The following is a 15,976-nucleotide window of genomic DNA, read 5'->3' on the forward strand; positions in this document are numbered from 1 at the left end:
AATAAATGAATATATCGTCTCTACTTTGAAAAACGTGTGGAAAATAACATCGCAGAGCTTTAACTGCATGGGCTTGTTACTGTGCCCGATTTGCAGTACATACGATAGGTTTTGCGTAGCTGAATGTCAATAATTTATTTATCTGCGCAGCTCGCCTAGCTGTTTGCAACCAATCGATGCGTTTGGTGCTCGGCAGAAATGTTTACATCACGTCCAGGGCGAGAGACGGTCTGATCGTGCGACAGATCCAGTCAGTGTCGCAGGTCAGCAGGTATTGACCAATCAGGGCGCGAGTTAATTGTGTAACGCTTTTGGATACATTTGTAATTTTAGCATAGTTAGGTCGAGTCAGAAAGGTAGGCGCGGTCGGTAAGATGGGACGAAACTGTATTAGCCAGGCCGGCTGTAGCCATGCGAAAAGGCAGGCAAAAGCAGGAAGACAGGGGGGGGGGGTGCGACGGACTGACGGACGGACAGACCGACAGGTTACAAGGTTAGGGAGCGGGAAACTAGCGGTCTGGGCGCCCGCTCCGCGGACGCTAGGGTATTGTTTGTTGGTGTAAAGAGGGACGACCACCTCCGCTGCGCTGCGGTGGGCTTAGAGTTTCTACTTAGAGCGAAGCTACATATAATATTTGTATACTTTGATCTACTTATGCTACGCTCCAAAACAACACCGTACACAATATCCTTAGTGCTCTCATGTTATGCCTCACTGTCCGCCTCTGGAGCGTGTACTGCTATCATTTCTTAAAGTCACTTTTTGGAAACATCACATATAAATATGTAGGCGTGACAGCTGGATGTTACAGATAGATACCCGCGTGATAGATCTAGATCGAATGCGTATTGTTGATCGTCATAGTAAAGGTAGACATGACCTGGTTTTAACGTGATCCGCAATACGTGCACAATTTTATCCTGGAAGGATTTGTCTATAATCTCATTAGAGCGCATAGCTCCCAAAATGACACCAATCGGGGGCGCTCGAGTTTGCAAATGTAAAATATGCCGTTCAGAAGACGGGTCAGTACCGATGATGCTTCGAAATTGGCATACATCGTTGAGGAATTCAAGTGTAGCTGGAGTAAATATCCTACTCAAACACATTACCCATCTGCACGTCATCGTCGTGAGGCAGCCGACACCTTATCATTGCTTGCGACGGTCTATTAGAGCAAGGTTTAGTCAGCCCCACGCGCGAAATATTTTATAGGATAGGTAGTATTTGCCGATGGTCGCCACAAACACCAACATTATGCTTTGGAAATTATTATTCTGCAGAACTGTTTGTGATATTACTGAAGGGTCTTTCCACTATCTTTCGCATGCATTGATCTTACTCGCATAGTTGACGCACTTACTGACTTATTTGCATAGCTACTGACTGACAGAGTGGCGTAGATTCTTTCCGAGTGGCATTTACTGGGTCCGACATGTACGACAAACATACGAAGATATATGGCTGTAGGCAGAGTATCAGATCGTAATGATGGTTAGACTTGAAATGAATAATAGTTCATGTACATTAGAAGGAGTACTTTCGCTGCCTACTTATCAGCTCGGCGTGCTAATTGTTTTGTTCGTGCATAAATCGCAAGGCCGTTAATGAGTGTGTATGCCTCGCGCTCGTGATAGCCCAACCTATGTATATGGGGTCACGGTTTCTTTATCGGTACTTGTGCGTCGTCGTGCTAGCTTTCTGTGCTTACGCTATTGATGTATCGGTCTGTATAATCCAGCGCGTCACTAACTGGGCACAGGCCATTCCGCAGCGATACAGGTATGCTGAACGCGCGTCTCTTAGCAGTAGCCAACGCGATATATACGCGCGAGGCGGGTACACCTTATAGTCATCCGCGACTCAACCGAGCTCTCATCTCGGCCATTATGAACAGAACACTAAAGTACAATATTGCGTTCAGACACATCGACTTGCCACGTTCATCTGTACGGTCTGCACTGTCACGCAGTGGTAGTATCTATGTCAACAGCAGCTTATTCGTCGCACGTAGCTCCCACTCAATACTGTAGTTTGAATTTGTGAGCGCCAATTAGTGAAATATCCGCTATAAGAGCTGATGGTACAGATGCCATGGTTTTGCGTGTGCCCACGTGAGCGAGTGTACGTGCCATCTACGGTGACGCGTATACGGATAGGAATCACCAATTTGCAGCGGTGCACAGTTGATTTCATGTCTAATACCTCGATTTAATAAAAACTTTTCATTAAATCGAGGTATATAAAAAGTACAAATGACCTAGCTAGACTGGCGCAGTCAAATCGGGATCGATCAACCGCCAAATCCATTATTATAATATCCTGTAAATCGACCCTTTTTGCCGTTTTGAATTAGTTATTCTTTAACAGATAAAACAAATTGATACGCCTCTTCCCATCTCATTTTTACGCTTTATGCTTGACCAAGGCTATAAAAGTTTTATGTTTTATTAAACGGATCTACAAAGCACAAATTATTGTGTTATCCCCACCACAGCTGGAGAAACACTCGCATTCTGACAATGGGCGGCAGCGCTAGTAAGAGCTCCGAGATATTCAGCGGCAAGCGCCAGGGCTCGTCCAATGATAGCGACGCTGCCTCCATCAAGGATGAGGTGCTGGGTATGGTCCTGGACGGTCTCATGCTCTACACAATGTATCAGACGTCCAAGTACCTGTACAAGGTAAGCAAAGGGTGTCTGACGTGTCATGACATCGTTAAGATAACACTGTCGGCTGTTGCTGCTGCTGCAGCAACTGAAACCCATGATGGACGACTGGAGCAACGGACAAGATAGTCAGGCAAAGCTGCAGAGCCGCCTGAAGCGCACAGGCCGTCGCGTGTTCAACACTAATTACTTTGAGAATGTCATCGCTGGCGACATTGTGGACCCGCAGGACATCGACGTGTCATTCGAGGACATCGGCGGCCTGGAGCGACAGAAGCGTGACATTCATGATCTGGTGGTACTCCCGCTTAAGAGCCCTGAGTTCTTTGCTTCTCGCGGGAAGTTGCTCACTGCCCCCAAGGGCATTTTGCTCTATGGTAAGCCAGGAACGGGCAAGACCATGCTGGCCAAGGCCATCGCCAAGGAATCCGGTGCCTTCTTCATTGACCTGAAGATCAGTACGATAATGAGCAAGTGGTTCGGCGAGTCGCAGAAGCTCGTGCGGGCAGCTTTCTCGCTGGCTCGGAAACTGGCACCTTGCATCATTTTCATCGATGAAGTCGACTCGTTCATGGGCAAGCGAGGCGGCGTGTCGGACCCGACATTTTCATCTATGAAAACGGTATGCGTCGTTTGATTTGGCGCCAAAAGTGTCAATCTGTCTTGACCTGTTGTTTTTGCTGCAGGAATTCCTGGCGCTTTGGGACGGTTTCACTGAAATGAACACCGAAAATGACGGAGGCTTCGGTGTCATTATTATGGGTGCGACCAATCGTCCGGGTGATGTGGATCCTGCTTTCCTTCGCCGAATGCCGCGCACGTTTGAGATTGGACTGCCGAACAGACCGCAGCGTGAGAAGATTCTCCGACTCCAGCTTAAGACGGAGGGGGTAGACAACAATTTTGATTTCGTAAAGCTCGCCAACGACACGATGTACTATAGTGGCAGTGATTTGAAGGAGTTGTGTCGAGCTGCTCTGATGATTCCGCTTCGGGAGCATATCGACAATTGCCGCGCAGCAGCAGAGGAAGCTGCAAAGAACCGGACAGTTGAGGACGAGAAGCCCCAGATTTACAATGAGGCTTCCCAGCCTGAGGTTCCTACAATGCGCCCTCTATCAATGGCTGATTTTGACGAAGCTAGAACCATGGTACAGCCTACAGGAGCGACAGCGTATGCGTACGAGAACTTTCAGGAAGAGCACAAGCCCACTCCGCCAGTGTCCGGCGGTCCTGGGATGTCTATCGATATGGAAATGTTCGCGGCGATTATGGCCACAGGGCTGCAAAACTTGATGCAGCATAGCCGCAGTGTCACATCAACGTTCGAGTAGGTTTCAAGGAAGAGAAATACCGACCTCTTAGATGAATAAACGCTTTCTGAGAAATACTTCCTTGTACTGAGGTTGTGGGTCCACTTGAGCGATGCCAAGCATTGTCGACGATGAGTAAATGCGAATGGGCTCGCCGCTGGTGAGTTTGTAGTAGTTGTGGTCCACGAACTCAATATCTTCCGCTGGGATAGTAACAGTGCCACCATTCAACCAATACTGGGCAGTTTGTAGTGGTAATTCCGCGGAGGGAAGATGCTGGAGCATGTTCTCGATCGGCTGAAGCGGGGACTCCCCTCGCTGTTATGAAAAGGAAGTAAAGTTCGTTAGATTGCGAGCGGGTCGTTGCTTCGTTTAAGGTAGCAAATGCGTACCTCTAACATGGAACGGATTTCATCGAAGTCGAGACTATCGGCAATGGCAAAAGCCCCACTTCGAGTTCGCTCCAGTTCAGTCAGCGTTCCTCCAACGCAAAAATCGCCAACAGAGTTGCGCAATTTGCACGTCGAGTCCAGGTACTCGGGGGGCACAATTAGTGCCTCACCGCATTCCCGGGCGATCGATCGGATGTATGTGCCTCCTCCACAGACGACACGGATACCCACCTAGCATCAAGTCGGCAACCTATTAGTTTCACCTACCACCCACCAGCATTCCACAACCATCGACCAACCTCTGGAAAATCTCCTTGTGTAAAGCTTTGCACGTCGATCTTCTTAATACACACCCGTCTCGGCTTGACGTCAAAATCCTGCGTGGTACCACAGTATCCTTTCCGTCAAGTTTCCCATCTGCCCCACTATATGTTAGACCGCAACACAATCTTACTTTCTTTGCTCTCGCTAATTTGTACAGCCTCACGCCATTCTTTTTGATGGCGCTGACACGCGGGGGCACCTGGTCGATCTCCCCAATAAACCTGCAGCCAGCAGTAAGTTCCACCGGTCACAACACCACATCCAGACTTTCCTCTTTGTGTACTCCGTCCTCTCACCTCTGCAGCGTCATGTTCACCATCTCCTCACTGATCCACGGTGCTGGTAACTGTGTCCGAACATCACCCGTGATGTCGTCCGAGTCCGTGGTGATGCCCAGTCGGATCGCGCCCCTGTACTCCTTACCCGTCGTCAAGTATTGCAAGAAGCGTGTGGCCCGACCCACTGCCAGCATGAGGACGCCCGTGGCCATCGGGTCCAATGTACCACCATGTCCAACCTGTCGCGTGTCCAGCACTCGGCGCATGACTCCAACGCACCGATGCGACGTGAGCCCGGCTGGCTTTCGCACGTTCAGGAAGCCGCTCATCTTGGGGAATCCTAAAGAGACTGGGGTTATTTTTTTAAGCCAATCCCAAACCTACATTTTGGAGGTGCCTGCATGAAGGTGCTCAATGTGGCGGAAAAGCCATCGGTGGCCAAGGAGATCGCCAATATCCTGTCCTCAGGCCGCTCTCATCGTGTGTGTGTGATGTGCGCTCATTTCTCTACTTCTCTTGGGTGCTTTCGCTAACCTAGTCTCCATTGCGTGTGTTGCCAGCGCGCCGGTTTTTCCAAATACAATGCGCTCTTTGAGTTCCCGTACCAGGTCCGAGGGCAGCAGGTGCAAATGGTCGTTACATCCGTCACAGGCCATATCATGGAGCTGGACTTTGACGCGAGTGTCAGAAGTTGGCACTCATGCGATCCCGTGGACCTCTTTACGGCGCCAGTGACCAAGAAGATACGCAGCGATGAGACCCAGAAAAAGATTGAAAAGACGCTGATGGAGGAGGCCAAGCACAGTCAAGTGCGCCATTTATCTGTGCTTATAAGTAATTCTATCTAACTGACTTTGACTGATCTTCGCTTGCAGTGGCTCGTGCTGTGGTTGGATTGTGATCGAGAGGGCGAGAATATCGCCTACGAGGTTAAAAGTATTTGCGAAAAGACCAATAGCAGGCTACGCGTGTTTCGCGCCAGGTTCTCGGCGCTTATTCCCCGCGACATCGTCCACGCAGTGCAGAATTTATCGCAGCCCAATGAAAAACTTTCATTGGCAGTCGATGCTCGATCCGAGATCGATTTAAGAATCGGCGCTGCATTTACGAGGTTCCAGACGATGCGCATCCAGAGCAGATTCCCAGCACTAAATCAGGAGAAAAACGTTATTAGCTATGGACCTTGCCAGTTCCCTACACTTGGTTTTGTGGTGGAACGATTTCTTAAGATTAGGAACTTTGAACGAGAGGCGTTCTATTACATCAGCGTCACACATCAGCAAACCGATCAACCAGACGCACCCACGACGACGTTCAAGTGGAAGCGTGGGCATTTTTTCGACCGCATGGCGTGCTTGTGTATCTACGAGTCTCTAGTGGAGAGTCAAACGGCAGCGATCGAGTCTGTAGACAAGCGACCTTCTTGGAAGAGGAAGCCGTTGCCGCTTACCACGGTGGAGCTGCAAAAACGAGCTTCACGTTGGCTACGGATCTCGTCGGAGGCAACCATGAAAGCGGCAGAAAGTCTGTACAATAAGGGCTTGATCAGCTATCCACGTACGGAGACCAGCAAATTCAAAGAAGGCACCGACCTGATGAGTTTGGTTCGGGCTCATGAAACTCATCAACAGTGGGGGAACTACGTGACACGGCAGCTGCTTGACGGAGGAAAGTACGAAGCTCCTCGCCACGGGAATTCTGATGATCAGGCACACCCTCCCATTCACCCAACCAAGAGTGTTGACCTAAATACGTTGCCAGACCCAGACGAAAAGAAAGTGTACGAGTTTGTCTCTCTCCATTTCCTGGCGTGTTGTAGTCGCGATGCCAAGGGCAGCCAGACTAGTGTCGTGATGGCGATGTTAAATGAGAGGTTCATTGCGTCTGGATTGATGGTGGAGGAACGGAATTACTTGGATATCTACAAGTACGAGAAATGGAATGCGTCTGCGATTCCTGTTTATAAACACGGCGATGTGTTCCGCCCGTCGACGCTTGTGATGCTCTCAGGAGACACAAACCCGCCACCGCTTTTATCGGAGGCAGATTTGATCGCAAAGATGGATTCAAACGGCATTGGCACAGACGCCACGATTGCTGAGCACATCAAGACCATTCTCAAGCGTGAGTACGCTATCAAGGTGAATAACGAAACCCAGTTTAAGCCCACAACTCTGGGGTTGGCATTAGTTCTATCATACGAGCACATGGGCCTCGAGCTGGCAAAACCAGTTCTTCGTGCTGCGGTGAGTTTGATCGTGAAGGGGATGTTGCCTGTATCGACTTGAATCTCATTGCTTGTGCTTGAACGTTTCAGATGGAGAATGACTGCAAAGCGATTTCGCTAGGACAGAAGGCACTCCGGCAAGTGGTCGACTCGTGTATGGCTCAGGTACAGCCTTCTTAAGCGTCTTCTTGTCTCTGCCTTGTGCTGTCCTGACAACTATCTTCGCAGATGAAAGGCATTTTCCTTGAGGTCACACGTAGCGCTACTGTGCTAGACCAGACTTTCTCGGAACAATTCGGCCAACCCGTTTACGATACTGCCGACTTTAGGATGCCGCCCAGGGGAGAAGCAAGGCCACGGACTCCCGTTGACATAGAACCACGGCAGTCTCATCGCGCAGCCACGAGATCTCGAGCCTCCAACCCTGACAGTTCATCGAGTACAGGAGCTGGCAGTGTAATTCGAGACCGACGGCGAAAGCGTCAGCGACTTCCATCACGGCCTACAGATAATTCAGCGCAGGCGCAGCGTCGAATACTCCGCGCTCCGAGTCTGACCTCAGATATACCCCGGTGCGATGACCACGGCTTGCCTTGTGTGGAGAAAGAAGTCACTCGTGACGGTCCCAATACCGGGCGGATGTTCTACAAGTGTTCGCTGCCTCAAGGTGAGCAGTGCGACTTCTTTGCTTGGGTATCCGACTCGAACGCGCCCATAGTCAAGTGTCCTGGTCATAATGAACCTTGCGCCGAGAGAACTGTGAAGAAGGATGGCCCAAACAAAGGTCGACAGTTTTATATCTGCCGACGCGGCCAAACGGATAACAGCTGCGGTTTTTTTCTGTGGAAGGATGAGGTTACGGACACTCCCAGTGGATCAGCTCAAGCGTCGGCTGCAAGAGGCGATGCTGGTACATCAAGTGCACCCAAGTGCTCTGGGCATAATACCCTTTGCGCTGTGCGTAAAACTCGAAAGCCAGGTCCAAACCAGTACCGCGAGTTCTATGCCTGCAGCTTCCAGGCACCAGATACCTGCGGCTTCGTCGAGTGGATGGCCGAGATGTCGCCTTCTACGGCTGATAGAGGAGATAGCGAGACTCCAATGTGTGAGTGCAAGTTGCCTGGCATCCGGCTCACGTGTAAAAGTGGAGTTAACAAAGGTCGGGCCTTTTTCAAGTGTCCAAACCCACAAGACAGCCAATGCGAGTTCTTCCAGTGGGGGACCTAAGTTGCCCATAAATCAAATAATAACACAAATCGTGCATATTAGAATGGCGAGTGGTCAATTCCGTTGGATGCCTCCATCATCGCCGCTGCAACCGGCAACATGGCTGCCATTCCTCGCGTCCTGGGTTGCTGTTTGTCGCACAGAAAGAAGAACGCTCCCAACATGGCCACTTCGCTGTCTTCCTCGTTTGTCATGCGGTTGGCACAAAGTATCAGATCCCTCACAATGTCCACGCCATCTTCTCGTCGGGCTTCCTGTTTGAGCGTCAGATACTCATACAGCTGCGCCATGGGGTCTTCGAGCCCTACGATGCGCTTCATGGTGTCGATTCGTTGCTGCACCTCATTGTCTGCATCTTGCATCCCCTTCTCAATCAATAGAACGCGCTGCAGATAGCGCTGTCGCTCCAACTCGTCCGACTCGGCGGCGCTCAACTGCTCGTCGCCCTTTTCATCGTTATCACCCGCTTCCCCTCCCACTGGACGGTAGAGCTGCTCACCGAAGAGCGCATCGGCTTGACTCGTTTCGACAATGTGGCGCTGGATCTGCGTCTCCAAGTCTACGGGCTCACCCACCACCAGGTCGTCGTCGTATACGCCGCCGGCGGCATCCAGCTGCAGGAACGTATCCATCTGATGATTTCAGTAAAAGTGGACCGATCAGCAAAAACTGATTTTGGCCCAACATTTTTTGTCCTAGAAAAAAGGAATTGGACAAGGAATGACTTAGGGTTTGTAAGGAGGGTGCCGTGCTCCAGCTTAAGTGCGAAATATAAGATATAACAGATCTTATCCTCATATTGAACTCAAGTTTAACTGTGAGAATCAAGGACAAAACACATATATGATTTGTTATTAGTGACACACTTGAGTGTCCATTCTGGAGAGCGGTAGACATCAGGATGAGCATACCCCGGATTAAAGTCGTTTTAAAGGCTTCATGTTCATGAAAGGAGACCGTGTAAATGATGGCACTGCAGCCAAGCCAAGGCGCTAACTTTTGGTCCTAGTTTTTACCCTTTTAATGTCAAGGTGTTGGGGTTAGTGTGACGGGGTCACACAGCACCTTGCACAGAGGAAGTGCTTAAGGGTATTAACTACCCGAGTGAACGTAAGTCCACGTGTTCCCGGCCTCAGTGGGAACGGTTTGCTACTTAGAGGAGTAGATTTAAGACTGATGTATCTATAAGTAAGATAAGCTTGGGTCTCTTACAAACTAGAGGTTACCTATAGTGGAGCTAAGTAGTCATGCACTGACTGGCTCCGAGAGCACCTGGTACCGTGTACCAGGTGTCCACTAGAGTGACGGGTCACTCTTTATGTAACATGGAGCTGTACCCCGTTACATCCTCCCGCACTTAACTGAAAATCACCTGATTCTCTAATCACAACTGGTTCTCCAATCAGAGGTGAGAGAATTAAAACACCAAAAGGTGAATTCTCACACTGAGCAGCCACGAGACTGGCGCGGCTCTCAGTCACACCCACAGTGACTTGTGCTGCCAAAGCTCACTGGGATTTGCATCCCTATGCTCACAACTGTGTTGGCCGCAAAGCCTACACTCAGAGCTGCCTTAGCTCCTGCGCTAGCGCGCGTACAGTGCTTTGGCACAGGGTGCAATAGCATCCGAACGTGTGGCATTCGCCCACAGCTCGCACCAGAGGACACGACAGTCCTCGCGAACGCGTCCGGAGCATGGTGTCTCCCGCGAGGGACGACACCGAGAAGGGCAACACCTTCCCCAGCACTAGAGGGAGCTCTCAGCTCACCTCGGGCCATGCCTTTGGCTCCATCAAGGATCCATCCTTACGGGCGGAGCTTCTGCCACGCTCTCTTCACGTCTTGGTCACCATACCAACGGCGCGTAGGTGTCCTTCATCGACACCGTGTACCGTGACGGTACACAATCATGGTGTAGGTGTCTCCCATCGACACCATGTACCGTACGGTACTAACCTTTGGTGCGGTACGCCCACCACAAGGCTGCCATGTTTGGCGGCAACAGCTTCTGCTGTGCTGTCGCCTGAACAGATTCATGGCCAGTGCTCGCATCATGCACGACGCATGTGCAAGCACAGTGTACAGGTCCATGGGCCCGTACACGAGGTACGCTGTGTACGACACGTACCACAGCTACCATAAGTGCTCCGTGCACGTCATGTGTGTCATGCACGACGATTTCGTTACGTGGAGCTCCTGGCAGGCTGCTCGACAGCAGCCAGTGCCGATGAACGGTACGTGCGTTGACTCACAGCGTCCAGAGCGCATCGGGTCGTGGTATGGTGCACATCCTTTGCACCTATACTCTGTAACAGACTCCATGTACCTTGATGGTACTCGACCGTGGTGGGGCACATCACACCACTATGCCACTGCGGCATTGGTGTCTGGCATTGACACCGAGTACTCACGGGTACCAACCTATGGTGAGGCAAGCAGCCATCACCACGGTGTCATGCTCGGCGCGGCACCAGCTACGACTGCGTGCGTTGCCTCGACCACCACCCGGTCAGTTGTGTGTGCACTCGTGCACCACACTTGGGTTATGGCTCCACGGCCCATTATACCCGGCGCGTTGCGTACATCACGCACCGCAACCGCTTTGTCGGCGGGTGAGACGTTCCGTTCACCCTACTCGACAGGTCGTTCATGACCAAGGGACCAGTGCGTTGATTGCACTAGGCCCGCGCTTCGCCTCGTGTGTGATTGCTTGCAACCCCAACACTGCTGATTCGCTCAGCGATTCCGAGGCACCTTGCGTCAGTGGCTTTCTTCGCCACTATGTCCTGTTCGGCTAGAGCTACCGCAGCTCTAGCCCGGCTGTTCGCCTCCAGCCTGCAGTCGATGTACATCGACGCCTGGTTCCGTAAGGAACTTGGTCTTACCTCAAGACCAGGGAGGAAAGGTATTTCCGAGCCTCTCCCCCACTTACACTCGAGACTATTGAGTCTCTCGTGGCTTGTGATAGTCACTGGCAGCACGACGGCTACTTGCCTCTTGGAAAGTCAGGGAGGAAAGGTGTTTCCGAGCCTCTCCCCCACTTAACCTCGAGACTACTGAGTCTCGCGTGGTTTCTAATAGCCACTGGCAGGCGCAACGGCTCTCCGCCATGTGCACTGCGTCGGTATGGTCGACCGCGTCGGCCGTGTCGACCGAAGGCATTCAGCCTTCGCGTCGGCAGTTTGAGTCTGCTCGACTTGACGTCGAGCGAGTTGCTCACGTCTGGCGAGGCCGAGACAACCTCGCGCCTCGAGCCAATGGCTCTGTGTGCGGCGCTATGGTACTCGCCTTGGGTGTGGACCTCTGTTACCCACACCGGAAGCGCATACAGCGACTTCCTTATCAGATATAGTCTGAGTGACCTTGCGTGGAACTTTGTTACCCACGCTCGGAGCACCGAATGTCGGTCTTCTTTAAGCAGCTTCGCTGCTTGCGGAACTTGTTACCCGCAGTGTGGACCTATGTTACCCACCTGGTGAATGCTCTTCGGCACCACCACTGTCGAAGCGCATACGGCGCGACGACCTTCGGTGTTGGGATCGGCTGGTGTGGCAGACCCGCACACACACCGGACAGTGTTGGTGTCCACCGACCGAGTCAGAGGAGTCTGGGCCCTGGACTCCGCGTCGCTTGAAGCGACGGCGGCCTGAACAAGGTTCAGACCCGACTTGCGGCGGCTGACGTGACGTGGCACTTTGTTACCCACGTCGTGATGTCTCGTTGACGACATCAAAGGCACTCGAGACCTCGTGTGGCACTGTGTTACCCACACAGGAAGCATGGACAATGCCTTCCTCTTCAGTTATAGTCTGGGCGACTGCGTGTGGTACTGTGTTATCCCCACAGGAAGCGCATTCAGCGCCTTCCTCTTCAGCTAAGGTCTGGGCGACCGTGTGGTTCTAAGTTACCCACCTGGTTAGCGCTTAAAGGCATAACCACTGTCGAAGCCCGTACGGCGCGACGACCTTTGGCGTTGGACGCTGATGGTGTAGCAGGTCCACACGCCGGGCAAAAGACCCATGCCCGTGGCATTGTCGCAGGATAGCATGGTCTTGCTGTACGCAGAGCTGTTGGCGCGTTGACAGCTCCGTGACGCTTCTGCGGTCTGTATCAGACGCCCCAGTCATGACGGAGGTGGGAACATGACTCACCAATGCTCCGTCATAGACCTGGACTGGTAGGCCCTTCTTAGCCTTGCCACACCAAAGTCCGGGCTGTGCCTTATGTTCGGCTTAGCCATGTTGTTCATGGCGAGAACTGCGAGCGACACCGCGGTGCGCGAGCTCATCGAGCCGAAACGTTCAGGTCCGTTGAGGACCATTGATACTACCGTACCAAAGGCTAGTCCACCAAGGACCAGCCCACGACCGCCACTCTGACATAGAGTGCAGTCGGATGTCGCTATGTCGCTATGTCAAGCGACGTTCCGGCGGCGTATCAACGCCCCAGAACTCATCAAACGCTCAAGGGGTACCGTACCCCCGTACACCGAGTGTACTACCAGCAGCCCATCACTGCCCTTCACCGGTTTGAGAGAACCACGTCTCTCTGGGCTAAGTCCCGTGGTGCGCACAACCTGCACACCCATCACGAAGGCTTAGCGCTCTTCAGTAGAGCATACTGCCTCTACTGGTGGCCGTGGAGTCTTCGTCCACCTGACCGTGGCCTGCGCCACCGGACTTGGGGCCCACGGGCCGTCTTCTTCCCGAGGACTAGCGAGGGACACACACGCTGGTAGTGTCCATGTCCGCCGCATCCATAGCAGCGGACCAAGCTCTCGGCTGAGCTTAAGTCCATGGGCTCGGGCTCGTTGTACGCACCGGTATCAACGGGCTGCGTGACAGCAGGAGAACAGCGTCATTGCTGCGATGCTCCGCCTCCCGAAGAACGCCATTCTCATCGTGGTGATGCTCCTCTTCCCGAAGAGTACCAGCCTGCTTGTGGCTGTACTCTTCTTGGAGGGCGATTCGAATCGCCTCCTCCATAGTTGTCGCTTGCACCCGGAATAGCTGGGTGCGAGTAGGGACCGACCTTCAGGCCGTCCATGAAGACTGTTGTCTTAATGTCTTCAGGCAGAAGATTTCCTGCCAGAGATGCCACCAACGTGCGCATCTCTTGCGCGTACTCCTGCAGCTCACGTTTACCTTGCTTACACGCGAGAAAGCGTGAGCGCTGGCGGAACTCGTCGTTCGCCGGTAGGAACGCGGCTCGAAGCTGCTCACACAGCTGAGCCCCAGGATGCAAAGCATCCAGGAGATGACGTCTCCCTGGTGTATGCCCAGTGCCTGGCACGTCCACCGAGGTTGGACAGGGCAGAAGCCACCCGAACTGGCTCGTCCGAGATGAGACCCGCCTTCATGGCGATCTCCACCTCACGGACTCAGAAGTGAAGATTCTCTCCTTCCTTCCCCTCAAACGCGGGGACCTTCAGCCACACCGGCTTAGGCCTGGTTGCCTGGGGAGCGGCCATAGTAGCCTCCAAGCTCCCGCGGACGTGAGCGATGAGACCACGCTCGTAGGTCTCAAACGCGGTCACGCGTTCTTGTTGCTCGGCAGGCGTCGCCGCCGCCAAGCTGCGAAGGACATCTTGTCCAAAGATGCCTCCCATCTTCCGAACAGACTCGTACTGTGAGTCGTTCAAGCGAGGAAACTCGCTCCGGTCCATCTTGGCTCAAACGTTGAGCGCACAGAGGATTCAGGTAGCTCAATCCACCCGCGATGGTGTTGGATTGACTACGAGTGCTACCAAGTGTGACGGGGTCACACAGCACCTCGCACAGAGGAAGTGCTTAAGGGTATTAACTACCCGAGTGAACGTAAGTCCACGTGTTCCCGGCCTCAGTGGGAACGGTTTGCTACTTAGAAGAGTAGATGTAAGACTGATGTATTTATAAGTAAGATTTGCTTGGGTTCTACACAAACTAGAGGTTACCTATAGTTTGTAAGAGACCCAAGCTTATCTTACTTATAAATACATCAGTCTTAAATCTACTCCTCTAAGTAGCAACCCGTCCCCACTGACGCCGGAAACACGTGGACTAATGTTAACTCGGGTAGTAAATACCCTTAAACACCTCCTCTGTGCAAGGTGCTGTGTGACTCTGTGGTGAAGTGCTTTTTCAGAAATAAGAGAATGGGCCTGACGCGGGGTCACTATCCCGAATCAGTGACAATTTCAAGTGATTAGAGAGGATTTGGGTTGGCTGGCACGGATGCAAGTTGCCTGTGGTGGATTAGCCATGGCGAGCAGCACCCCGTATGGAATGACGATGGATCTGATATGAGCGACGTACGAGAAGGCAAGATCCACCAAGACTTACCTCGGATCCACCCTTACCTGGATTCACTAAGATGGATATGGGATATACTATACAAGAGTGGATCGAGTGTGGATCCTATGAAGGAAGGATGGTCGGTGCCCTCTGAAGGTGGATCTAGTAGCCACGGCTAATGAAGAGTCAAGATCCACCGCGAGGTACCCCGGATCCCATACTTCCGAGTTCGGATCCAAGGAGGGAGGATCCCGCCTGGAGGGACCTGGATCCAGGGTATAGGGATGATGGATACAGTGGATCTCGAACTTTCGTGGGACAATGGAGCACAGACGGTTGCGAGATGATGTTGGATGATGGGAGAGCTCAGATCGACGACGAGTGCAAACTTACAGTGAAGTGGATCCAAGCGACCTGGATCCGGATGAGTGTACCCATAATAGGGTGACCATGATGATTACGTCATGGATCCGGTGGATCTGAAGATAATACAGCTGGGATGATGGGTCAAGGGAAGAAGGGACATGCAGCCGAGCCTGGTAAGGAATTTAGCAGATGAAAGACATAGAAGGTTGAAATCCAGGCAGGTATAGGCTTAAATATCAATACAGACTCCAATTTGCACAGTGACACGCAAGTGCCTTCCTGCCCTCAAGAACCGGAACTACATTGGCCGTACGAGCTCCGAGAAGGTTGGGAATTGCAAATCTAGTGTTGGTAGTGATAACTGGATAATACATTGGCCAGATCCTACAACCTAGTGAGCTTTTCCTTTACTTGTGCAGATCCGACAGGTTAACCGAATTTACTACTTGGTCGGTTACACCCTAGGGGCTCTCAACTTTCAAGATCCCGTCACAGGAGGCGGCAAGTACGACGCAAAGGAACTACAAAGGCAAAGGAACACACCCGCAAGGCAACCCTACGGCCAGATCCACGATCTAGGCCCCGGATCCATAAGCTCGAGTATTCGCTTAGGATACGGAACCATCCACGGACGCAGAGTGAGGATTTTCCACTGCTGCTCCACCCCATCCCCACGTCTCGCCAAGACACTCAAGCTTCACCACTTGAACGCTTCGGAAGTTACCGAGAGAGCAAGATCCCGCCCTACCGACGGGTACACAAGGTGAGGAAAGTTCAGCAGAACACGGATCATCGGGGGACCCCCTCCGTTAGTCGGTGTCTGGGTGCAGTTGGTAAGCTGGATCCGGCAATCTCGCAGATTTTGCTGATCCCGCTACACCACAATGGTGCGCGTGCCCGGATCTGA

At 52.2% G+C, this 15,976-nt stretch overlaps 4 protein-coding genes across 4 annotated transcripts; 2 read left to right on the forward strand and 2 right to left on the reverse strand.

Moving 5' to 3' along the window:
* Positions 1-2,507: 2,507 nt before the first annotated feature.
* Positions 2,508-4,004, forward strand: PITG_18632 (ATPase; the record flags this gene model as incomplete). The annotated part of the gene is made up of 3 exons (XM_002997275.1): positions 2,508-2,685; positions 2,756-3,292; positions 3,357-4,004. 3 exons carry the CDS (start codon positions 2,626-2,628, stop codon positions 4,002-4,004), a joined length of 1,245 nt encoding a protein of 414 aa, XP_002997321.1.
* Positions 4,003-5,306, reverse strand: PITG_18633 (tRNA pseudouridine synthase B, putative; the record flags this gene model as incomplete). The annotated part of the gene is made up of 5 exons (XM_002997276.1): positions 4,003-4,301; positions 4,376-4,581; positions 4,671-4,752; positions 4,830-4,920; positions 4,996-5,306. The coding sequence occupies 5 exons, from the start codon at positions 5,304-5,306 to the stop codon at positions 4,032-4,034; spliced, it is 960 nt and encodes a 319-aa protein (XP_002997322.1).
* A 72-nt stretch (positions 5,307-5,378) lies between these two features.
* Positions 5,379-8,431, forward strand: PITG_18634 (DNA topoisomerase, putative; the record flags this gene model as incomplete). The annotated part of the gene is made up of 6 exons (XM_002997277.1): positions 5,379-5,465; positions 5,538-5,786; positions 5,853-7,235; positions 7,295-7,369; positions 7,433-7,590; positions 7,660-8,431. 6 exons carry the CDS (start codon positions 5,379-5,381, stop codon positions 8,429-8,431), a joined length of 2,724 nt encoding a protein of 907 aa, XP_002997323.1.
* A 14-nt stretch (positions 8,432-8,445) lies between these two features.
* PITG_18635 (uncharacterized protein) lies at positions 8,446-9,066 on the reverse strand (the record flags this gene model as incomplete). The annotated part of the gene is made up of 1 exon (XM_002997278.1): positions 8,446-9,066. The coding sequence occupies one exon, from the start codon at positions 9,061-9,063 to the stop codon at positions 8,470-8,472; it is 594 nt and encodes a 197-aa protein (XP_002997324.1).
* Positions 9,067-15,976: the final 6,910 nt, after the last annotated feature.

The sequence above is a fragment of the Phytophthora infestans genome, genomic scaffold (genome assembly GCF_000142945.1).
Source record: "Phytophthora infestans T30-4 supercont1.78 genomic scaffold, whole genome shotgun sequence".
Classification (NCBI taxonomy): Eukaryota; Oomycota; class Peronosporomycetes; order Peronosporales; family Peronosporaceae; genus Phytophthora; species Phytophthora infestans.